Raw genomic sequence first — 25185 nt, forward strand, 5'->3', positions numbered from 1 at the left:
TGAAGAGCTCGCGAGAACTGCTTCGCACCTGAAGTTGGAATTTGAGATGAAAGATCTAGGAAAGACTCGATACTGTCTCGGTCTCGAGATAGAGCATTGTTCAGATGGAATCTTAGTACATCAATCGAACTACACCCAGAAGGTGTTGCGCCGTTTTAATGAGGATAAAGCGAAGTCTTCGAGTACTCCTATGGTCGTTCGTACGCTAGATGCAAAGCGAGATCCCTTCCGTCCGAAAGATGATGATGAAGAGATTTTGGAGCCTGAAGTTCCTTATCTAAGTGCGATAGACGCTTTATTGTACTTAGCTCAATGCACTAGATCCGACATCTCCTTCGCTGTTAATCTTTTGGAAAGATACAGCAATGCACCAACACGCAGACATTGGACTGGCGTGAAAGACATCTTCCGTTACCTTAATGGTACTACGGATTTGGGCTTATTCTATCCCTACGAATCCTCGAGTGATGCCGCACCCTATACTCATCGGGTTGATTCTCACCTTGTTGGTTATGCCGACGCTGGATACTTATCTGATCCGCATAAGGCGCGTTCTCAAACGGGTTATGTCTTTACCGTTTGAGGCACCGCAATATCTTGGAGGTCAACTAAACAGACCTTATTTGCCACTTCGTCTAACCATGCTGAAATTCTCGCCTTACATGAAGCAACTCGGGAATGCTTTTGGTTGAGAGCAGTAATGGGCCATATTCGAAGCTCCTGTGATCTTCATCCCGCTGTTAATGCCCCGACGACGATTTTTGAAGACAACGCAGCTTGCATCGAACAGCTCAAGAAGGGTTACATCAAAGAAGACAACACCAAGCATATTGCGCCGAAGTTCTTCTTTACACATCAACAACAAGAGCATCAGAAGATTGAAGTCAGGCAAATCCGATCACAAGACAATCTGGCCGACCTTTTCACCAAATCGCTACCGAATGCGACGTTTTAGAAGCTTGTTCATGGAATTGGTATGCGTAAACTTTCTGAGTTGTAACTTTGCTATTTCTCTTTGGAATTATGTCAAACTTAGGGGGAGTATCTTCTGGATACTTGCTTGATCTTAATGTACTCTTTTTCCCTACGATTAGGAGCATTTTTCCCACTGGGTTTTTGCTACCTAACTAGGTTTTAACGAGGCACCCACCTTGGGTTGGTTATATCCCTGATGACGTCCTGTAGACGTTTCTTTTGACTTGGCATTTCTCACGCATTTTTCCTTAGACTATGAATTTTGTCCCTACTTGAGTTTTTGCCATAGCCTTAGGGTTTTTTTTTTTGTGAGACTTACTACTTATGCAAGTTCCTACCTTATTGAGAATAAGCGTTGTTCCTTGGAATCAGTGCCGACAAGTCGACTTCCTCAACTTCTGCATGATGCTAAATATACCTTAAGTATTTGCACACTCAAGGGGGAGTGTTGTAAACATTCCTAGAATAAGTATGATTGTGTAAATCCTAGATTAGATTTGATTCTAGTTATCCTTTCCTTTTACAACTTGTATTACTTTGAGGAGAAGGAATATCTTCTCTCCCTTTACTACTATAAATAAAGGCACAATGTATGAGGGATAACAATACACACATTCCCTTACAATTCTACAAACACACATCTCTCTTCTCTCTCCCACTGCCGCCGACCCTTTCTATTTTGTTAGATAAAAATAGACCACAACAATTATTAGATTGTAGTAGTAATAAATCATTTTAGTATTATTACCTTCGGATGGGATTTATACAAATGTTTCCAAGAGATAAGAAAAATAAATTACATCACTTTAAAGTAAGGAAAATAAATCATATCATTCTAGTGGGTTGTTTATTCCTTGCTTTTGCTTTCTGCTTTCCGTCGCACTCTCTGTCTCTTCACCTGATAGACAAAGGGAATCGTAATAATTGAAACCTTATAATTTTGCCCCTTTTTTTCTTTTCTCTTTTCCTTTTCTGCTTTACTTTTCTTCCTTTATTTACATATTGGTGACAGCCTGCACCTTTTACTTTTGTCGTTCTCTTTTCCCCTGCACTTCCATTTTTTGCTTTTGCTTTCTCCTTTTATTATTAGAGCAGCTCCAGCCATGGGAGTTGCCCCCTTTTGCTTTTGTCGTTCTCTTTTCCCCTACACCTCCATTTTTTGCTTTTGCTTTCTCCTTTTATTATTAGAGCAGCTCCAGCCATGGGAGTTGCCCGGGGGACAGGGGAGAGGAAAGGGCCCGAGGCCCTGTGAATCAAATCCAGCCTTGAAGAGCCCGAGCCGGTGAGAAGGCTCGAGCAAAAGGCCTGTCAACTTTTGACAGCCCGTGAGCCCGAGCTCCAAACCCTTTTTTTATTTTTTTCTGTCAGGCTTGCACCCCAACTCGCCCGTGGGGGCGCGTCGCCCGACAGCTTTTCAGAAAAGTAGTCCACTTTTGCAGTGGTCTCAGTTACCGTTGGGAAGCCACGTGGCTTCCCACGGTCCGTTCGATCTCAACAGCTCCTTAATTTGGACCGTTGGATCTCAACGGTAAAAAAAATAAAAAAAAATCTTATTTAATATTAACCGTTCGATCTGAGATCAACGGTCGATATTAATATGCTTTATAAATAAAGAAAAAATAATTTTAAAATTAAGAAAAGTTACCGTTGTGACACGTGGCACAATCTGGAGTGTTGGAATTAAAATTTTTTAAAATCCAACGGCCAATCCAACGGCATAGATTAATTATTTGAATAAAAATTTGTAAAAAAATGGAAAAATCCGAAAAAATTGTAAAAAATCTGAAAAAAAATTTGTAAAAAATTGTTTTTACTTTTCTATAAATACCACTTCTTCTCCATCTACCTTACACCACAATTTCATATTTTCTCAACTACTTTCAATCAAATTCCTATCTTTCTCTCAAAGTTTCAATCCAATTTTTTTCCACAAAATGATTACTGATGCAGGTACGAATTTGTCGCTTCTTGAAGATGTTGCGTTGTGCACTAGCTGTGGATGCAAATTTTCTCCTCTTCGATCTTGGACGATTTTACACCTACAAAACAACTAGCACCTTAGGTTAAGGCCAAAAGCCTCACGCGCCCACGATGAATGGGGGGGGCTTTGGCCGAAGAACCTCCGATGCCAAAGTTAGAATTTAGAGAGAAATAGTGTTTAGAGACTTTTGGGATTTTTGCCAAAGTGTTGGAATTAGCTTTTTGGTGAGAATGGGAGTATATTTATAGGGATAGGAGGTGGCTAGGGTTTTTAGGTTTAATTTAGGTTTAATTAGCCAATTTATTTGGCTATTAAACATAAGATGAATGTTTTGGTGGTTTTTGAATTTATTGGGTAATTGTAGACATCGAAATTTCGGTAAATAAATGTTGACCGATAAATCAAAGTTTCAACGCTCATGTATTACATAAATTTTACACGTAGCGTGTGATTCAACGAAAATTGAAACGAGTTGGAAAAGTCATCAAATAGGACACGTGTCAACACCTGGCAGAAACGACTTATTTCATCTGGAATATTATATTCAAAATTAGGCCTCGGAAATTTCTATAAATACAAGCCCATTTCATTCATTTGAAGGGGGAACCAAAATCATTAGGCAAAACTCTTGAAGCTCTGAAGCTCTGAAACTCCGAAGCTCTCAAGCATCCAGGTTCCCGAAGAATCAAGAAAGCGTTCTTCGTTCATCATTCATCCTAAGATCAAGCCCCAACGGCCCTTTGGATCAACAATCATCCACCAATTCAAGATCAAGCCCCGACGGCCCTTGAAGAAAGTGTTCTTCGTTCTTCGTTCATTGTTCTTCCAAGATCAAGCCCCGACGGCCCTTGGATCAACCATCCACCAATTCAAGATCAAGCCCCGACGGCCCTTGGATCAACCATCCACCAATTCAAGATCAAGCCCCGACGGCCCTTGAAGAAAGCACCATCGTTCATCATCCGTTCATCCAAGATCAAGCCCCAACGGCCCTTTGGATCAACAACGTCGACAAATCCACACATCCAACCGTTCTTCAAGATCAAGCCCAAAAGCCCTTGAAGATCCGCTCATCACCGTTATTCAAGATCAAGCCTTAACGGCCCTTGAAGAAACACTCATCCTCAAGATCAAGCCCCAACGGCTCCTTGAAGATCCGCTCAAATCCACCTTCAAAGATCAAGCCCACGACCCTTTGAAGAAACGTCCAACTGTTCATCCAAGATCAAGCCTCGACGCCCATTGGATCAACGAAACATCCACAAATCAACACCTTACGGAGATCGAATCAGATGATCAAATTAGAAAGAGATTGTAACCCAAAATTATCAAAAATACAAATATTTGTTTGTGCACGTTGTTCTTGTCTCTTTCGTTTCAGGAATTTTCCGTGTTCACAAATTGGCACGCCCAGTGGGATAATCTCTACCTCTCATCTCTTTCTCAGTTCAAGGAATCCAAGCACACCTCAAAGTCAATGGCATCAAGCAAGGGACAAGCCGTTCTTGCAACCACTGAGGGAAGGATCCTAAGCACTTCTGCCGCAAACGGACAATCCATTGGCGCCACAACCGCTCTTCAACATGCCACTTCAAAATTGGTGCCGCTAAAAGAGCAAGGGGAGCATCCAAGGTGTGAGTATGTCATCAACCTGACCTCGCTGGGGGCACCGAAGCATGATGTTGGGGCACACAAGATGACATCCCAAAGCAGCCAACGACGTTCTTCATCAGCATCCTGGATGTCTAAAGGAAAGTCACGTCTATTGGTCGCACAAGTCATGACTATCGGCGTTACCTCCGTTGAAGAACAACTGGCTCAAATGAATGAAGCGATTGCAAGGCTAACACGGATTGTTGAAGAAAAAGACTTGCAAATCGCTGCACTCGTCAGCCGACTGGAGCCACAGGACGACGAGAACCCTGACCCAGAGAATGATCCACTAAAGAGAAGAGATGACGAAGAAGATGAGCCTCAGGTGGAGAAAAACGATGTGAAGCCGGAGCCAGACCAAGCAGCGGCACTCATGGGATCTCTTTCTATCCAGCAGCTGCAGGAGATGATCACCAACACCATCAAGGCACAGTACGAAGGGAGCTCAAATACCTCCGGGTTGTACTCAAAGCCGTATTCAAAGAAGATCGACGCCTTAAGGATGCCGAGGGGTTATCAACCACCAAAGTTCATGCAATTTGATGGAAAGGGAAACCCGAAACAGCATGTTGCCCACTTCGTTGAAACTTGCAACAACGCAGGAACCGAAGGGGATTACCTCGCCAAGCAGTTTGTGCGCTCGTTGAAAGGAAACGCCTTTGAGTGGTACACAGACCTAGAACCTGACTCCATCAACAGCTGGGAACAATTAGAGCGGGAATTCCTCAACCGCTTCTATAGCACCCGCCGCACTGTGAGCATGCTAGAGCTAACGAGCACAAAGCAGTGGAAGGACGAGCCAGTCATTGACTACATCAATAGATGGCGCACTCTAAGCCTCGACTGTAAAGACAGGCTCTCGGAAACCTCTTCAATCGAGATGTGCATCCAAGGCATGCAATGGGGTTTGCAATACATCCTTCAAGGCATTAAACCACGGACCTTCGAGGAATTGGCCACTCGCGCCCATGACATGGAGTTGAGCATCGCCCATCATGGGAAGAAAGAACCGATCGCCGACTACAAGAACGACAAAGCTCTTGGGCCAAAGTTGGAGAAGACTGCGTGGAAACCCACCAAGGAAGCAATGACGGTCAACACAGCTCCCATCAAAATCTCCACACGAGGCAAGGCGATTCAAACCGAAGCTTTTCGTGATCAAGAGATGCGTAGACGCACTTTGAAGGAGCTTGAGGAGAGGACTTATCCAATCCCCGACTCTGATGTGGTTGCCATGTTAGAAGACTTGCTGGAAAAGAAGGTGATTAGTTTGCCTGAGTGCAAACGGCCAGAAGAGATGAATCGCACTGACAGTCCAAGGTACTGTAAATTCCACCGCTTCATCAGTCATCCGACAGAAAAATGTTTCGTGCTGAAAGATCTTATCATGAAGCTGGCTCAGAAAGGAATCATCGAGCTAGATCTTGACGATGTGGTGGAGTCAAACTATACCACCTTCACTTCTGGCTCTTCCGACTCAAAGTTTTCACCTCAACCGCTGGGGGCATACTCCAAGACAAGCAAAGTTGAAGGATGGACTCAAGTCACTCCTAAGAAATTGCACAAGAAGCATACGTCTCCTCCACAAGTCCGCCAATCGGAAAGGGGGCAAAGCAACTCTTGTCAACCTTCAAAGCAACGTGAACGTGTTGAGGATGATGAAACTTCGACACGAAGATCGTCCGTCCCCATCACAATGCGCGATTTCTTACCCGAAGACTTCTTCAATCACGCGGTCAAGGCTCCTTGCTATGAAGATTGTGAGGAACGCCTTTCCAAAATTGCTTGACAAATTCACCAAAGCTCCTTGTCCGCACGAGCCTAAACTGTAGGACACAAGGCTCCTCGCCTGCACGAGCCTAAACTGCATGGCACTAAGCTCCTGGTCTGCACGAGCATAAAAGGCAACACCAACGCTCCTTGCCTGCACGAGCTGAAACTGCAACATAGCACAACGCTCCTAGTCTGCACGAGCATAAAAGGCAACACCAACGCTCCTTGCTTGCATGAGTTGAAACTGCAAACGGCACAAAAAAAAAAAATATATATATATATATGTATGTATTTGAACTACGTTACGACTTGATCTCTTCTTTGGAGGGGTACGTAGACAGCTCGAATGTTCAATTTTTCGAGTTCAGTCACATCAAAAAAAAAAAAAAAAATAATAATAATAATAATAAAAAAAAAAGGGTTGTATTAAATGTTTGACTGATGAAAGTCAATTTTTATTACAAACATTATTACAAAAAAAAAAAAAAAAAAAAAAAACAAATAAACAGCCCAAACTCCAAGCCCAGGCCCGGCTGTCAAAGCCCAAATCTCTCGCAGCTCTTTCTCCCTAGCGAGCCCACCTACAAATCAGGGCCCAGCTCCAATGCCACTCCTCCCTCATGAGCTATTTGCTTGGCTTTTCTGTGTTTCTAACCCTATTTATCAGCTCTTTGGAGAAGGGCTTTGCCGTGGAAGAAAACCAGCTTCTCCATCAACATGCTCATACAGTTGAACTCAATTCTCTGCTGCCAGCAACCTCCTGCAGCCCTAGCTCCTCTGCCAAAGGTCACGACACCAAGAAATCACCGTCCGCAGCCACCGTCGACAAACTCCGCCTATCCGTCGATACCAAAATCCCAGCCCAGTCCGGAAGCGTAGTGGGCTCAGGAAACTACATTGTCAGCGTGGGCCTGGGCTCGCCCAAGAAGATGCTCTCCCTCATTTTCGACACGGGGAGTGATCTGACGTGGACCCAATGCCGCCCATGTGCTAAATCATGTTACAAACAGAAGGAGCCAATCTTCGACCCCGCAACATCCTTCTCATACGTCAACATCGTCGAGCTCCACGAAGTCATGGCGACTTAATCAGCTAGATTAATTAGGTGATTGACCAATGGCGGACGCAGCAGGTTTGGCATCTGCAAAGAGAATGTGTTCGGTGCCTGAGAGGCTCCAACTGCATGGTGCCATGCTGGCCTTGCAGTTTGGCTATGCAGGTTTTCATGTCGTCTTAAGAGCTGCCCTAAACATGGGCATTAGCAAGCTCGTTTTCCCAGTTTACAGAAACATCATCGCTCTTCTCCTCCTCCTTCCCTTTGCCTATTTTCTAGAGAAGAAGGACAGGCCTGCAATCACTCTAAACTTTCTCATCCTGTTCTTCCTCCTTGCGCTTATTGGAATTACAGCAAACCAAGGATTCTACTTGCTGGGGTTAGACAACACACCACCCACATCTCCCTCTTCGCGTCAGAGACATACAAAAGATCTCTTCTGCATTGCGGTAAAAGAAAGCTCTTCCCCGATGTCTTAGAAAGCCCGGTCCTATAAACAAAGTGACCTGGATTTGAATGCTGTTAAAGAGGCCACCCTTCAAAGATCCTGCACAGTAAATAAGCAGCTTTTAAGAATGGGTGTGCAAAGAGATTCGACCAACACCAGGCCCATCGCCGCCATGCCAGAGGAAGCTTTTGAGAATGGGTGTGCAGAGAGATTCGAAGCTCGACCTCGACGACTCCAAGCACGTCATCCGACGAACCGCTGAGCTCCGTCGTCTCTGTCCATTCAGTTCGACTTCCATAATTAGCGTCGATGAGGTTTGTAAAGCTGTGACTTACATAGAAATCGCCGCTAACTTCTATTCAATTGGAGTGGGCCCACCGGTGCTCTTCCTCTATGGATCCCGGGAGCTCTAGCACTCCCGACGCCACCAACTTTTACTCCCACTGTTCTCCTCCTCCTCCTACGAAGTCGAGTTCATGTGCAACTTCGGTAAAGACCCCAATCGCCGTGTTCGTGAACCTCCATGCATGAACTTCTACGTAAATGGTTGCTTCATGCACTGTCATGGTCTCGCCAATGTTAAGGTAGGTGCTGAGGACGTGATCGCCATTGAGCTGAGGTGCAAGCTGGATAAGCTCGGCTTGGAACTCTGAGAGGCTATAGGTCTGCCTAACCATCAGCATCATCCACACGGGGTAACGCAATCTCGTCGTCGTCTCCACACCAGCTCTGCATCCTCTTCGTCTCCACCGATGGAGATATTTGCAAGCAGCAACCGTCGATCAACGCTGACGGTGTTCATGGCTTTAGCACCGAACCTGCATGAGCCGTCGTGGACAACGCGGAGCCTCTTCAAGAAGAACTCCTCGAACACAGAAATTGCATCGTCGTCACTGGCTCCTCATACTCGTCAGTACATGCAGAGAAAGGACCTATTCATGCCCTCCGCTGCTCCAGCTTCTGTGTATGCTTCATCCGTCATCCTCCTTGCTCCTCCTGCAAATCTCCCGTCCCGTCCGCCCTCATCCACTTCAAGCTCGAGTCCCTCAAGCTCCACGTCATCACCTTCCTCGAGGAGTTCTCCGACCAGCAGCCCCAAAACGCCGGCGTTATCACCTCTTCCGTCCAAACTTCACGGCTATGCTTCTCCCGCTGCTCCAGCTTCTGTGCATCCTTGCCGTCTCTGCCGCAACGACCTCAGCCCTTGCCTTCCTCCATGCTATTCCCCATCCATATATATATACATATATATAAATACATATATATATATATATATATACACATGTATGCCAGAAGAATAAAGAAGGGATGGTGGAGTCTTGGGTGCTCTGGCACCATGTGAAAAAAAAAAATGGAATCTTGATTCATCATGGCACCATGTGTGAGTACCACCGAAAAAAAAAAAAAAATATATATATATATATATATATACAAATAAAAAAAGGAGAAGGAATGGTGCCTCTGGCACCGCAGGAAAGTATAATAAAAAAAAAAAAGGAAATCTGGATTGATCTGTCACCATACCTAAAAAAATAAAAAATAAAAAAAAATAAAGAATAAAAAAAGGGAAAGCAAGTAGGAAGGTGGGATGGTGCGGATTGCACCATGTAAATATACATATACATGTATGTACATAATATATGTATGTATATAGCAAAAAAAAATGTATTGAGAGAAATAAAGTCCATTTTATTTATTTTTCTGGGAATTTTTACAAAAAAAAAAAAAAAAAAAAATTTACAAATGTGCAAACAAACGGGAGGGAGTCTTTATTGCTCAGGTGGTGTCTCAGTACTCGGTGGAGCTCTAGGAAAAAGAGGCGCTGGAGGTTGACTGTTTGAAGCCTCACCACTCGACGGAACTCCAGGAAGAAGAGGAGCCAAAGCTTGATCATTCGGAGCTTCACTACGCGGTACAGCCCCAGAAGACGAAGGCAAATGTTGTTGGAACAAACCCACAAACCTCCGATGATCAAGTAAAATTTGACCATCAGATTCCTGCATCTGGTCAATTTTCCTTTTCATGTTGGTGGCATAGTTGTGTGCAAGCTTGTGCAGCTGTTTATTCTCATGCTTGAGCCCCCTAATCTCCTGTTTGAGACTCATCACTTCAGCCGCCAACGATTCAACTTGACGGGTTCGAGCAAATAGGCGTTGGGCCATGTTGGACACAGAACCCGCGCACTGCACACTGAGAGCCAGAGAATCCTTAACAGCCAACTCATCAGATCGTTTGGAAAGTAGCCTGTTATCTCTGGGAGTGACAAGGTTCCGGGCCACCACCGCAGCGGTCATATCATTCTTCACCACTGAATCCCCAACGGTAAGAGGACCAGTGGGGGATATGAAGGATGGGCGCCATATGTTGTCTGGAGAAGAAGGGACTGCCTCTTCACCAAGATTCAAGTCAAAACGACGGTCGGAGGGTCCAGACATTTTCAAAGTATTGAAGGAAGAAGAAAACGGACAAATCAAGATCTTAGAAGTGCAAGAAGGGAGTTTTCACAAGCAAAAATTCAAGTGTGCTTTGAAACAAACTGCATGCCTCTATAAAGAAAAAAATCAGCACTCGACGCCAATTCAAAAATCGAAGAGGCAAGCTCAGAATTCGAAGACGCCGATTCAAAAAAAAAATCGAAGAGGCAAGCTCAGAAATCGGAGAGGCATCTTGCTTTTCCAGACGTGTCAGCACCCATCACACGCAAACTCAACTTTGCGGAAATCACGGGTAATTTGTCGAAGCGCCGATCCCAGATATCGAAGAGGCGCCGGTCTTTTCCAGACGCGTCGGCACCCGTCACACGCAAACTCAGCTTTACGGAAATCACGGGTAATTTGTCGAAGCGCCGATCCCAGATATCGAAGAGGCGCCAGTCTTTTTCAGCCGCGTCATCACATGTCATATGCACACTCAACTTTGCGTAAATCATGGGTAATTTGTCGAAGCGCCGATCCCAGATATCGAAGAGGCGCCAGTCTTTTTCAGCCGCGTCATCACCTGTCATATGCACACTCAACTTTGCGCAAATCACGGGCAATTTGTCGAAGATTTTCGGTGAAGGAGAAAGCACGTGAAAGTTTACTGTTCAATCACGCGTTAGTTGCCGACACAAGTGAAAGAATAGTACATCTACAGGTATTAAGGGACCTCCTATAACTGTCCACCTTCACCTTCCATAGCAAGGCAGACATACAGAACCTTTCTTCATCTCCGAGAATGCCTTCCCAACGAAGCCTCTCGAGTCACTTGGTGTTCCTTATTCCTTGGGGTACCTCTGTAAGCCAATAACTTCAAAGAAAAAGTATCTCATATCACCAGGGTAGAAAGCAAGAGTATCTCATATCATGCGTTCTCCCTGTCGTTTCCTTTGTCCTTGCTCCTACCTACAAAGACAAGGATAAAGAAAACAATATGCCGGAACTTCCACTCAAACTCGGGTAAGGAACCGACTGCTTGGAACCCTTCCCTGATTGCCTGCCTAGCACTGCTCTCGAGTACTCGTCTCCCACTGCTGTTGTACTTCCATAGAAGCTGTCACATCTGCCTGGAGAACAGATAAGGCAAGTGAAAATGATACCTTGCAGCATGTGGAGACAACGTGCTGAAGAAACAAGCAGAGAAGAATGCATCATGCACAGTCAACTCGGCAGAAAGAGTCTGAGATGAAGAACTCGTTTTGACCCTCAAATTCTTGGGTCGACTTACTAGGCGTTGTGGGCTGCACGTGCCGATTCACCACCCTTGAATCAAATCCTTAAAGATCAAGTCACCAACTGGAAGAAGAACCCATCAATCTTGAAGATCATACCGTTGACCAAACTGTTTAGGTGTGAATTAGAAAGATTGAACAAAGCAACAAGTCGTCACCTTCACCGCGTGCCTGCTTGCCATATGTTCGAGTCAACCTTCAAGAATCAAGCCTCAACGGCCCTTGAAGAAGCTTCCAGCCAAATTCAAAATCAAGCCTCGACGGCCCTGGAAGAAATCACAAGTCTGGTTCAAGATCAAGTGTCTACCACCCTTGAATCAAAACCTAGTTCAAGAATAAGCTGTGGAAAATCAACAATTGGAGGAATTCAGAAAATCCTCCAACCCAGTTCAAGATCAAAGCTGTGGAAAGTCAACAAGCGTAACAAAATACGTGCCGATTCATCCACTACCAAAGCCAAAGATCATCTACCACATGAAGCTCCTTGTGGCCCAATTTCAACCTTCAAGATCAAGTCTCGACGGCCCTTGAAGAAATTTCAAACAAAAGTTCAAGATCAAGCCTCGACGGCCCTTGAAGAAATTTCAAACAAAGTTCAAGATCAAGCCTCAAACGGCCCTTGAAGAAATCTCCAGCCCAGTTCAAGATCAAGCCTCGACGGCCCTTGGATCGACATCTACAGTAAGGGACTTCAAAACGCATCTCCTACACGCGACAAGCACATGTACACGACGCGACTTGAAGTGGGGGCATTTGTAGACATCGAAATTTCGGTAAATAAATGTTGACCGATAAATCAAAGTTTCAACGCTCATGTATTACATAAATTTTACACGTAGCGTGTGATTCAACGAAAATTGAAACGAGTTGGAAAAGTCATCAAATAGGACACGTGTCAACACCTGGCAGAAACGACTTATTTCATCTGGAATATTATATTCAAAATTAGGCCTCGGAAATTTCTATTAATACAAGCCCATTTCATTCATTTGAAGGGGGAACCAAAATCATTAGGCAAAACTCTTGAAGCTCTGAAGCTCTGAAACTCCGAAGCTCTCAAGCATCCAGGTTCCCGAAGAATCAAGAAAGCGTTCTTCGTTCATCATTCATCCTAAGATCAAGCCCCAACGGCCCTTTGGATCAACAATCATCCACCAATTCAAGATCAAGCCCCGACGGCCCTTGAAGAAAGTGTTCTTCGTTCTTCGTTCATTGTTCTTCCAAGATCAAGCCCCGACGGCCCTTGGATCAACCATCCACCAATTCAAGATCAAGCCCCGACGGCCCTTGGATCAACCATCCACCAATTCAAGATCAAGCCCCGACGGCCCTTGAAGAAAGCACCATCGTTCATCATCCGTTCATCCAAGATCAAGCCCCAACGGCCCTTTGGATCAACAACGTCGACAAATCCACACATCCAACCGTTCTTCAAGATCAAGCCCAAAAGCCCTTGAAGATCCGCTCATCACCGTTATTCAAGATCAAGCCTTAACGGCCCTTGAAGAAACACTCATCCTCAAGATCAAGCCCCAACGGCTCCTTGAAGATCCGCTCAAATCCACCTTCAAAGATCAAGCCCACGACCCTTTGAAGAAACGTCCAACTGTTCATCCAAGATCAAGCCTCGACGCCCATTGGATCAACGAAACATCCACAAATCAACACCTTACGGAGATCGAATCAGATGATCAAATTAGAAAGAGATTGTAACCCAAAATTATCAAAAATACAAATATTTGTTTGTGCACGTTGTTCTTGTCTCTTTCGTTTCAGGAATTTTCCGTGTTCACAGTAATAAAAAGGAAGAAATGGTGAAAAAGGTAGAAAAAGTGATGGATTAGGTTTTGAAATGGGGATAGCCAGCCATGTGGTGTTTTAGGGTTGAATTAGATGTATTTTGTAGTTATTTGGATATAATGGATGGTTTAATTGACAATTAATGGGTTAATTAGGCAATAAACCCATTAATTAGCCAATTAACATAATTTAAAAGGAATGTGTTTGGGAATTACCTTGTAGAAAGGATTTGATGAGATGGATTTTGAATTGTTACCTATTTTGGGCACTTCTGTCTTGGTTGAAAGAGGGTTGCCCGCTGCTTGCGCGTAGGAACCTCGTTGTACTGCAAGGGTATTTTTATCATTTTTGTCCAAAAATCCACGTGTCACCCTGTGAATATTTTTGGCTCCACACTAGCTGAGTTGAAGTTACTCATAATTCCCTTACGGGTAATGAGATGCAGTTGCAAGAAATGTGGAGTTTAATTCATACCAAATTTCTTGAGCAAATAAGTGGGAAAAAAACCAAAGAATCGATGTCCAGTCGTTGGAAAATACTTAGCCATTCCTTTAGTACGTGGAGAGATGCCTTGACACAAGCTAGTAGTAATGTTCGAAGTGGGGCAAATTATGCAGATGAGGTAAGAATATATTATAATTATTTGTTTGTATTATTATTTTGTTACCTAATTTGATTATAATTATTTATTTGTTACCTAATTTCATTATTATTATTATTTGTTTGCATTATTTATTTGTGACCTAATTTCATTATTATTATTTGTTTATATTATTTATTTGTATTATTTATTTGTTACCTAATTTCATTATTATTATTATTTGTTTGCATTATTTATTTGTGACCTAATTTCATTATTATTATTTGTTTGTATTATTTATTTGTTACCTAATAATTTCATTATTATTATTTGTTTGTATTATTTATTTGTTACCTAACAATTTCATTATTATTATTTGTAGCAACTTCAAGCACAAGCATGGTATGCTGCCAAAATCAAATCAAGAAACAAATCATTCAACCGGTGGGAATGTTGGAATATTGTTAAAGATTGTCCTAAATTCAAAGTTGTGCATGTTGGTCCAAAAGTATACATGAACAGCATCCCTCTACACAGCACCTTTGTACACAGCACCCGTCCACACTCTACACCCGATCATGGCTCCCATGTTGATGAAGAAGATGGAGAATAAGTGCCTGAAACGCCCATTCCTGAACAAGCGTCGGGGTCGACCCGTTATCCAATTAGGCATCAAGGTAAGAAGGCTTCAAAGAGGAAAGGGAGTGCTTCCAAGAATGATTATGGAAAGTATATGCAAAAACTTGCTCATCAAGGTGAATTGACGTTGGCGTGGGAATTGGTGAAATATGAGTCTAAAAAGGCTAGAGATGAAGTAAAAGCTGCAGTTATTCAACAAGCATTTCAAGCTGAACAGGGGGAAAAAGAGCTACTTAGGCAAGAAATTGAGTTGCTTAGAGAAGAAAGAATTGCACAACGAGATCGTGACATTATGAACACGCGTTTAGAAGGTATGTCTCCAAATTCTAAATATTTTTGGCAATCGGAGAAAGCGGATGTGGTGCAAAGGAGGCGTGCAAGAGAAGCGAGATCAAGATAAGATGGTCCTAGCACAACAAGACAAGATGATCCTAGCACCACAGATTGGTTAAGCGATGATGAATAGGGTACTTTTTGTAATCGGAGCCCATAGTTTTTCAATCACTTTGGGTTGTAATTTATTATTTATGTTGTTTCCATTTTATTGAAGTTAGTACTTTATTTAAAGTGAGAGTACATGTATTTAATATCATAATATATTTATCCTAATAATAGAATCTTTATTCATCAAATTGTTCACGTATAATGAAATTATAAAACACACCAAATAAAACTAAAAAAACTCACCAATTGGAATTACATAAACACACCAAATAAAATTACATAAACATACGAAATAATAAAAAACTCACTACAAAAAACACACCAAATAAAATTACATAAACATATCAAATAATTCACACCAAATAAAATTACATAAACATACCAAATAATAAAAAACTCACTACAAAAAACACACCAAATAAAATTACATAAACACACCAAATACAAACAAACATATTAAATAAACTTAAGTATCTTCAGCTTGTTTCAATGCCAACTGGTGCTCTATCAAGTCAATTTGCCGATCATTGTGCATAGATGACTTTTGAAGTGCATTATATCGTTGAATGACCCTTTCATTGTAATGTCCATCCCTTTCTAATGGCTCGTGTTGCACGGGTTCTTCGGTGGCATCATGCGCATAATATATCCGTGTTCTTGAATTGTTCATCGTGTCTGGCTCTGGCTTATATTCATCAACCGCATCATAATCGAACTCATCTTTCACAATCATGTTGTGAAGAATGACGCATGTCATCATGATGGATCGAAGTGACTCTACATCGAACATTCTGGCAACACCCCTGACGATCGCCCAACGAGCTTGAAGGATACCAAAACAATGCTCCACATCCTTCCTGCACCCCTCTTGACAGCTTGCAAAGTGTTTTTCCTTTGCACTTCGTGGACGTGGCACTATTTTGACAAATGTTTCCCACCGTGGGTAAATGCCGTCAGCTAGGTAGTATGGCCCGTCGTACCTACGTTCGTTGACGACATACGTGACTTTTGGTGCCTTTCCTTGCAGGACGTCGTTGAACACTGAGGATTAGGCAAGGACGTTGAGATCATTTTAAGCCCTCAGAACCCCGAAAAAGGCGTGCCATATCCATGTATCAAAAGATGCCACTGCCTCCAAAATGATAGATTTTGCTTCTTTTATGTCCCCATATGCGCCTTGTCATGCACTTGGACAATTTTTTCACGTCCAGTTCATACAATTGATGCTTCCTATCATCCCAGGAAAACCTCGCATCTCGCTCTTCTTCAGAAGCCTTGGCAAGTCCATGTGAGTGGGTTTTCGGAGGTACTCAGCGGTGTACAAAGATTCGACTGCTCCGCAAAACCTCATCAGGGCCTCAAGAATGGTTGATTTCCCCATCCTCGTTATCTCATCCACTTGGTCTGCAGATGCTCCATACGCAAGCATCCGTAACACAACAGTGATTTTTTGCTCAAGCAGGAGACCCATAACACCACAAGCATCATTCTTTTGCACAAAGTAAGAATCATGGTTGCAAACATTAGTCATGATTCTGTTGAACAAATGTTGTTCCATTCTAAAACGGCGCCTGAAGTACGTATCAGGAAATGCACTATTATGAACAAAGTAATCGTCCAACAGCTCTTCACCCTGTCGTTGTCTGCTTCTATCAAGGTTTCTTGAACGGCTCGGCGGCATATCTGAGCAACAGTCTAGATGACTCGACGGGAATGTGAGGCTCTGGCCATTCTTGTTTCATCATCTATCCTCTACGTTCCTCATCCTCTTCCATCTCATTTTCGGCTATCTGAAGGTTGAACATTCCTTCAGATTGGTTAAACAATTATTCCTCTTGCTGATCGATTTCCCACATCATCCTTGATGAAGAAGAAGACATTGTAAGGATGGATGGTGAAGAAGAAGCAGAAACTATGAATAATGAGATAGAGATGTTGAAAAAATTGGTGTGAGATTTGTGAGGATGGATGGTAGATTATATGGACGATTCAGAAAAGATCGGATTGTAGATGAGGCCACGTGGCATGCCGTCGTTCGTTAAAAATCTGATCGAAATCTATCTTCAAAGATTCTGAAAAGATAATGACACGTGGCACGATCGTATTGGATAAAAATCTTATCGAAATCGATCTCCAATAATTATCTTTTCAGATAATGACACGTGGCGTAATTTTGAACGAGTTAAAATCTGATCGAAATCTATCGTCAAAGATTCTCAAAAGATAACGATACGTGGCACGATGACATTGGATAAAAATCTTATCGAACTCCATCGCTACATAATTGTTTTTTTTTATAAAATGACACGTGGCGCAACGAGAACGATTTAAAAAATCTTATCCGAAATTACAAATAATTTTATTTTGTATTATTTAAACAAACAAAAAAACTAGGGCAAAAGACTGTTTACTACCCTCATGTTTCATGATTTTCAACATTTAGTACATCAATTTTTTTTCATCTCAGAGTCATACCTAAAGTGTAAATTTTGGGACAATTTCATACATTTGTTAGTCAAACTGTTAAGTCAGCTGTTAACTGTGATGTGGCGCCCATGTGGCCAATGATTGGGCGCCACGTGTCATCCACGTGGAAATTTAAAAAAAAATTATAAAATAATATATATATATATATATATTATAAAATTAAAAAAAAACCGAATCTGGGCAGATTCGGAAGAAGAAGAAGAAGAAGAAGAAGAAGAAGAAGAAGGAGAAGGAAGAAGGAGGAAGAAGAAGGAAGAAGAAGAAGAAGAAGGAGAAGGAAGAAGGAAGAAGAAGGAGGAAGAAGAAGAAAAAAAAAAGGAAAAAAACTGGGCAGATTTGAAGAAGAAGAAAAAGAAAAAGGAGAAGGAAGAAGGAGGAAGAAGAAAAAAAAAATTGGGCAGATTCGAAGAAGAAGAAGAAGAAGGAGAAGGAAGAAGGAGGAAGAAGAAGGAATGAGGAGGAAGAAGAAGGAAGGAAGAGGAAGAACAAAAAAAAAAACTGGGCAGATTCGAAGAAGAAGAAGAAGAAGGAGAAGGAAGAAGGAGGAAGAAGAAAAAAAAACTGGGCAGATTCGATGAAGAAGAAGGAGGAAGAAGAAGGAAGAAGAAGAAGAAGGAGAAGGAAGGAGGAAGAAGAAAAAAAAAACTGGGCAGATTCGAAGAAGAAGAAGAAGGAAGAAGAAGAAAAAGGAGAATGAAGGAGGAAGAAGAAGAAAAAAAAAACTGAGCAGATTCAAAGAAGAAGAAGAAGAATGAGAAGGAAGGAGGAAGAAGGAAAAAAAAAAACTGGGCAGATTCGAGGAAGAAGAAGGAAGAAGAAGGAAGAAGAAGAAGAAGGAGAAGGAAGGAGGAAGAAAGAGGAAGAGGAAAAAAAAAAACTGGGCAGATTCGAAGAAGAAGAAGAAGAAGAAGAAGAAGAAGAAGAAGAAGAAGAAGAAGAAGAAGAAGAAGAAGAAGAAGAAGAAGAATGAGGAAGAAGAAGAAAGAGGAAGAAGAAAAAAAATGGGCAGATTCGGAAGAAGGAGAAGGAAGAAGGAAGAAGAAGAAGGAGAAAGAATGAGGACGAAGAAAGAAAGAAAGAAAAAAAAAAAACGAATCAGCTACCCAGATTTAGAGGAAGAAGAAGGAAGAAGAAGAAGAAGAAGGAAAAGGAAGGAAGAAGAAGAAGAAGAAGGAAAAGGAAGGAAGAAGAAGGAAAAAAAAAAAAAAACGTTTTTTTTTTTAATTAATTAATTTATTATTTTATAATATTTATTATTAATTTTTTTTAAATTTCCACGTGGATGACACGTGACGCCCAGTCATTGTCCACATGGGCGCCACGTCACTGTTAACGGCAGACTTAACAGTTTGACTAACGGATGTATGAGACTGTCCCAAAATTTACACTTTAGGTATGACTCTGAGACGAAAAAAACTTAATGTACTAAATGTTGAAAACCAAAACATAAGGGTAGTAAACAGTTTTTTGCCCAAAAAAACTAATATTTTATTACCTATTGCGAGGGGGGAGGGCTCCAAGGGTGGAGATGCAAATGGCAATTATTGTTCATTCATGGCAGTTACTATTCATTAAAGGCGTTCAATAGGGTGGATTCAATAGTGAATTGCCAGGGGGAGGGCTCCATGGGTGGAGTTGCTCTTATGTTGCTGCTCCTTGCTGACTTTTCTTCCTTTATTATGTTGCGGCCTCGAAGAGAATGAAATCCACTGCTTCGCGGTACTAGGGATTTTGGTGGGCCGTGTTGATTCGGCAGTATCGTTGGAACCGCGAGATTCTGCAGAACAGTAGCAGAGAGATTCTGCAAAGATGGAGACGAAGCTCATTCTTCTCTGGATGCTGTTACTCAAACCCCTCTTCCTCAATGTCTTACCGCCCTTCTCCAGCCGCGAAATGCGGCGCTCTAGCTCCTCGATCTGCGTCCGGAGCTCCAAAGTTTCCTCTCTGCCCTCGCCGTGGTTCTTTTTGCTCACCGCTTCCGTCTTGATCGGTGAGAGCTTGAGCTTGAGCTCCTTCTCTGCTCTGAGCTTCTCGAGCTGCTCGAACTAGTGCTTCTCGTCGAGCAGCGCATTCTCGTACCTCTGCTTCTCGATTTCTCGCCTCAGTTTCACTTCTCTCACCGATATTGCTTGTTCGACTCGGCTGTTGTACGATAGATGTTGAGTGAAATGCCAAGGTGTGGCGAATTCTCGTATGGAGCAAGCTTTTGTACGACGGGTGTCGAGTGAGGTGCTAAGGTGTGGCGGATTTTTGTTGTAGCTGCTGCTGTGGTTGCGGCTGTGGATGTGCGCCGACTACCATGGCGACTGTTTAGTTGAAACTCCGGCGGATCGTAACGGAATCAGATCTGAGAATCTCACGCATTTTGGTGGATGAGAAAGAGTGAGGAATGACAAGAAAATTCTGGGAGAGAGACTACAAGACAGAGAGATGAGAGATTTGATTCCTTGGGTTTTGTTTTGTTTTTTTTTGTTTTGTGTGATTGAAATCTACAAAGTAGATTGCCAACAAAATAAAAGAAGGCAGACACGGAGTACGTTTCTTTTTTCTTTCTGGTTTTTTGTGATTTTGCAGATTCACGGTGGAGGTGAAAAAATGAAAGAGAACCGACACAACTTTTCTATCGTTCCCACAAACGGCGCCAAATGTTGATGCATAGAACCGGAGGTCTTGGAACAACGTAAATCCGACCGTGAATCTGCAAGTAATGTAAATAACACAAGATGTATCGTGGTTCACCCCAAGGTTTGGGCTACGTCCACACTGATTATATTGTATTTCTCTGAGAAGTGAGGGAGAGTGTGAAAGCTCTGCTCTAGATAGGAGAAACTTAGGGTTTGTGAGGGTGAGGAGGCCCTTTTATAGAATAAGGGCTCCTCCCCTAATTACATATTTGCCCATTCCTTTATTACATAATTACATTTAAGTCCCTCAAGTATTTATACGAGGTCTAAATACGAGTCCCTAAATATTGTATAAACAGACTAAATTACTTAGATAGTCTGTCTTGAAGATTTGATGCTCCATCGGAGGATACCAACCGCGGTGAACATATTTCAAATGCCATACCTACTTTTTTGGATGAATCCAGGGTATCCCCACACATAGGCGAGAACTAATCCTATGAGCCAGGTTGGACCCCATTTAGGGGGCAAACTCTTCCAATGCGGGCTTCTCCATTCACAAGGCTCAAACTTGGGATCTTGCTCAAGGGATTGCCATACCTACTTTATCTTATGCTCCAGCACCAATTAATAACTTTAGTGTTACTTGATGTTCAAATTGTTATTGTTTTTCTTTTAATATTAGAGATGTCCAGAGATAAGAGAATCATATTCGCACTTTTAAGACCTCGAGTGCAAGGAAAAATAAGCTCTTAATCATGCTAGAAACTCCGTGCATCAAAAGTGTAAAATGAAAAATTTGACGAGTGGTAAAAAACTATAAAAAGAAAATGAAAAACCATGGGTGGTAAAAAACCTACAACAAATGAAATTGGAGGGTGAGGGGAATTGAACCTAGCACTTAGCTGATGAGATAAATACTATTAACCACTTGAGTTACAAGTCCCTCGTCAATACGACAACACTTATGTTTACAAGAAGATGTACAATTCAAGGGGCAGTGGCCCGGTGCTATCCAACGATATGTACAAAATATTTCATGGTAAATTGCTAATTATTCAACCTTCCACACTTCTTCAGACACTAACGAAGCATTCAAACTTCAAAGCTTCCAATATATGCCCAGCCGATGCAAAACGCCGGCGACAATGCCCCAAAACAAGATCTCTGCAAAGAGGACGTAGAGTAGAATGCCTACTCTCCTCGAATGCCAAACCTCGACGAAGACGTGCTTTTGAATCCAGTACACCTGCCACACCACAACTCAACACAGTTTAACACAAAAAACATGGCGATTGCAGGAAAAAAATGAAGGTAAAAACATATGGTGCGCGAACATACAAGCGTGTTATGGGGGTCCTTGTAATACCACCCGTTAACGAATCCTGCAAGGATGCCTTCAGCTGCCATGACATAGACAAGCATAGCATTCATGCCGATCCATTCCAGCGGCAGGAACAGGTACCTTATGCTCCAGATATCAACCTGGTGGGAGACGATGTTAATCTTTCAGTCGAAAATTTATAGCCTCATGAGAAAAAGGAAAGAACTATAAAGTCTACATGAGAAGAGTAAATATACCATAAGGTAGAAGGCTGAAAACACCAAGGCTGCCGCTCCCGATGTTATGCATACGTAGCTAAATGTGTACAGCTGTTTATTTGAAGGAATTGCTGCAATGGGAATAAAACATTAGAAAGAATAACTTACTGGTAAACACATCAATCGCTGTATAAACTTCGCCAGTTCGCCTCAGTTCTCACCATGACTGAAATGGAGAATAATTCCCAGGGCAAGGAGAGCACAGCCTGTCGGAACCCAATGCTTCAGTCTGGCTGGATGACCCTGTAACCGGAAAGACAAGAAAAATGAGTTAGAGTCTTCCACATGCTAAGCACCAAGTATACGAATCAGAGACTTGACCTGCATATGTATAAGCACATGTCCGAAATGCACTCCAATAATCGCGGAGAGAATTGCAGATATAGAGCTGCAGGTGGAAAGAAATCCACATAAAACTTCTAAAAAGTGCCTCAGTATTAACATCTATCGGATTATCTGGTAGCAGAGGCCTGATATTATCTCTGAAGTGTCCGAAACTAGTACAGGACCGAGCGGTTCAAATCCAACAAAGTCAAGGGTTATAAATACCTTACAATTCCTTCAGGTTCAAACGGAGCACGGCACCATGATGGGGCATCATTTCGGAATGGTCCTGCATATGGGGAATTCTCAGTGCAAGCCTGCAGAATTTCAAAGTCAAGAAGTTTAAACATTAAAACTGGCACTGATGTAAGCTCTTGATCAGAAAATCATATAAATGATCAATCAAGGAAAAGATTAAACTACATACTTTGGATCGTTTCCAAGCCGGTTTCTGATACATGTGACTGATTCCCAACACTTCCCTGTCAATATATCCTACTGCATTACACGGAGGATCTAGTTTTCCTCTCACGCCACAAGCTACCTAACGACAAAGAATATTCAAAGCAGAATATATTGTAATTTCATATTTTAGATCCCTACCACATCCAAATTTTCCAAATTCAACAATTCTCAAACAATTTTAAGAGATGTGCTTATCATTTAGAAATAATTTGAGGATCAAAGGCTTACGGTGTAACTTTTCCCATAATCGGTTCTCTCTCTGTCCTGGACAGTAAATTGCCAATCAGGAACATATGTCCCATAAATCACAGCAAAGTAAATAACGAGAACACATCCAGCTACAAGCCTACAAATTTTGGAACGAAGAATTCTTCTGTCATCATTTTATAAAATAAAAAAACACACTTTATAGCATTATAGAAATATAGAATTACCAGTGCCAATAGTACAACTTGAATATGGAGAATGTGCCGGGTGCCATATCTTTGGTTTCTGCACCTCTCGATACAATTTCAATCAGTGCCACAACCAGATATGCAAGAGCAATTCTCTACAAGAAGCAACAAGAACTACTCAATGTTCAACGTACATAATCAATATAAATCCGCATAAAAGTGTACGATTAGCAAAATTACCTGGAGAATACCGCACCACCTTAATTCTTTCATGTCGACGCCATATGTTAGTTTGTCAGGAGCATGTGAGTAACCTCCTTCACAACATATCAAAGTTATGCGTGTCATTGTCAATGTAAGAACGGAAAAGTAGGGTTTGCCACATTATCACGAAAGAGTTTTGGTAACTTGTCAATGACCTCTGGGACTACTTATAAGCGGAAATAAGTTTTGAACAGTGCATCGACATGTTCTAGACTACTAAGCGCCACCTGAGCTAATATCTAAAGACTGTAGGCATCCAGTTCACCTCACGACAACAAAAGCAATCGACAGTTTCTCAAATCACCTGGTAATTTCAAGTCCGAAATAAAGTAATGCATCACACAGAAAGTATCATTCGATTAACAATGATACGAAAACCAAGGTTTTGATTGGCATTGAATTCCCTAACTAGTTATTTAAGTGTTTAAGCACATTATTGTAACGTTGCTTTAGCGCAAGGCTGGAAACTATAAAGACAGCGAAGTAAATAATGAACCCAACAAATAAAAAGACAACATATTTTCAAGGGAAGAACTCAAACCTTGTAATAGGAGACCCCAAAACAGTAGCTTCAGAGTTCTAAGAATCACCTTCTTGACAGCCACAAATTGGTCCGGTATTCTCTATAAGAAAAACACGCTATGTTATCATTTCCTACGATGCGATATTCTAAACTAGTCTAATATAGAAAAAAAGAGGGGGATTCAAACTCGGTGCAAGGGGTCGTCACACTGCCCTACAAGTGTTATCATCTAGTTGAATTCCTATTTGGGACTGCTCCTCGAAGAGCTTAACATACAATCTGCCAAGTAAAAGCGCTTCTAACAGTATTTGGTAGGAAAACTTAAAGGCCTTATGAGTCATAAAAGCACTTTATGAAGAAGCACAAGTTGCTAGATCGTGTGGAAGTGCTTTTAAAATAGCTGAAAACGCTATTGGTAAAAACGTTTTTGGAACCAATCCTTTGTAAAAATGCAAGTAAATCCTGAAAAATCACTTAATGGAAGAAGCACATAACTGATGCTTTTTGGAAAAAAGAACATAGCTGGTGCTTTTTGAAACCTAAAAACATTTTCTCTAAAACTATTTCAGTCATTTTAGAAAACTTCCAAACCAGCCCTAATTTAAATTAAAAATTCAACGTGTTTCTAATAAAAGTGCTTCTACCAAAAGTGCTTATAAGCAGAAGTATTTCTTATAAAAGTAATCGACGAAACGGGCCTAATTCAAAGAAGAAGTAACAAAGAAAGAAATGGAAAGCAAACCTTGAGAGAAAGAGCAATGGACATGCCCACAATGAAGAGGAAGAAGGGCATCACAAAGTCTGCAAGATTGCAGCCGTTCCATGGCGCATGACCGATCACTGGCCACTCTCCACCCGCATCGTCAACCAGAATCATCAACTACATCATTCAAGCACAAGGTAAAACGCACAAGGTAAAACAGTGAATTAAGTAAAAAGAGTAAAAAAATAGTGTGAATTAACTACCTACCGAGACGGTGAGGCCACGAAAGATGTCGAGGGAAGCGAGGCGCTTCGATTTGGATGGCTTGGGGTCGGAAACATCGGGTTCCGACACGATTAGACTCTGGTGGTGGCTCGTATCTGCTTTGATTTCAGCCATTTTTGTGGGTTCGAGTTCAACTGTCTTTGGTGATGAGCTGACATAGACTGATGATTGCATGGAAAGTCGCATGTGGGGCCGCCAGTTCTGATTCCTAACCAAGTGATTAGGATATCCATAAATTGCATTTTGGCCCCTCATAGGGTTGAATTTTTTTAAATGAGGGATAATTGGTAGCAAGTTACGGTTATCTTCTTTTTCAGAGGGCCGAAAAGACTCACGAAACCATTTCAGCTTTCCCTGGCCATAAGTCTGGCTTCCAAACCAGTAGCGAGTTTCGAACCCAAAACCTTTAGTTTTTAGTTTTAAGTAAATCTCGTAATCCATCTTTTACCACTAAGCC

The 25185-nt window shown here is 42.0% G+C and overlaps 1 protein-coding gene across 1 annotated transcript; it reads right to left on the bottom strand.

Annotated features, from left to right (window-relative positions):
• Nucleotides 1–21051: 21051 nt before the first annotated feature.
• Nucleotides 21052–25184, bottom strand: LOC126618978 (uncharacterized). Its single transcript, XM_050287218.1, has 13 exons — nt 24711–25184; nt 24483–24620; nt 23759–23840; nt 23194–23270; nt 22993–23108; nt 22787–22904; nt 22521–22637; nt 22319–22410; nt 22091–22157; nt 21931–22012; nt 21749–21840; nt 21509–21652; nt 21052–21416 (listed from the first exon to the last, which is right to left on the bottom strand). The coding sequence occupies exons 1-13, from the start codon at nt 25167–25169 to the stop codon at nt 21270–21272; spliced, it is 1731 nt and encodes a 576-aa protein (XP_050143175.1). The 5' UTR covers nt 25170–25184; the 3' UTR covers nt 21052–21269.
• Nucleotide 25185: the final 1 nt, after the last annotated feature.

The sequence above is a fragment of the Malus sylvestris genome, chromosome 4, assembly GCF_916048215.2.
Source record: "Malus sylvestris chromosome 4, drMalSylv7.2, whole genome shotgun sequence".
Lineage (NCBI taxonomy): Eukaryota > Viridiplantae > Streptophyta > Magnoliopsida > Rosales > Rosaceae > Malus > Malus sylvestris.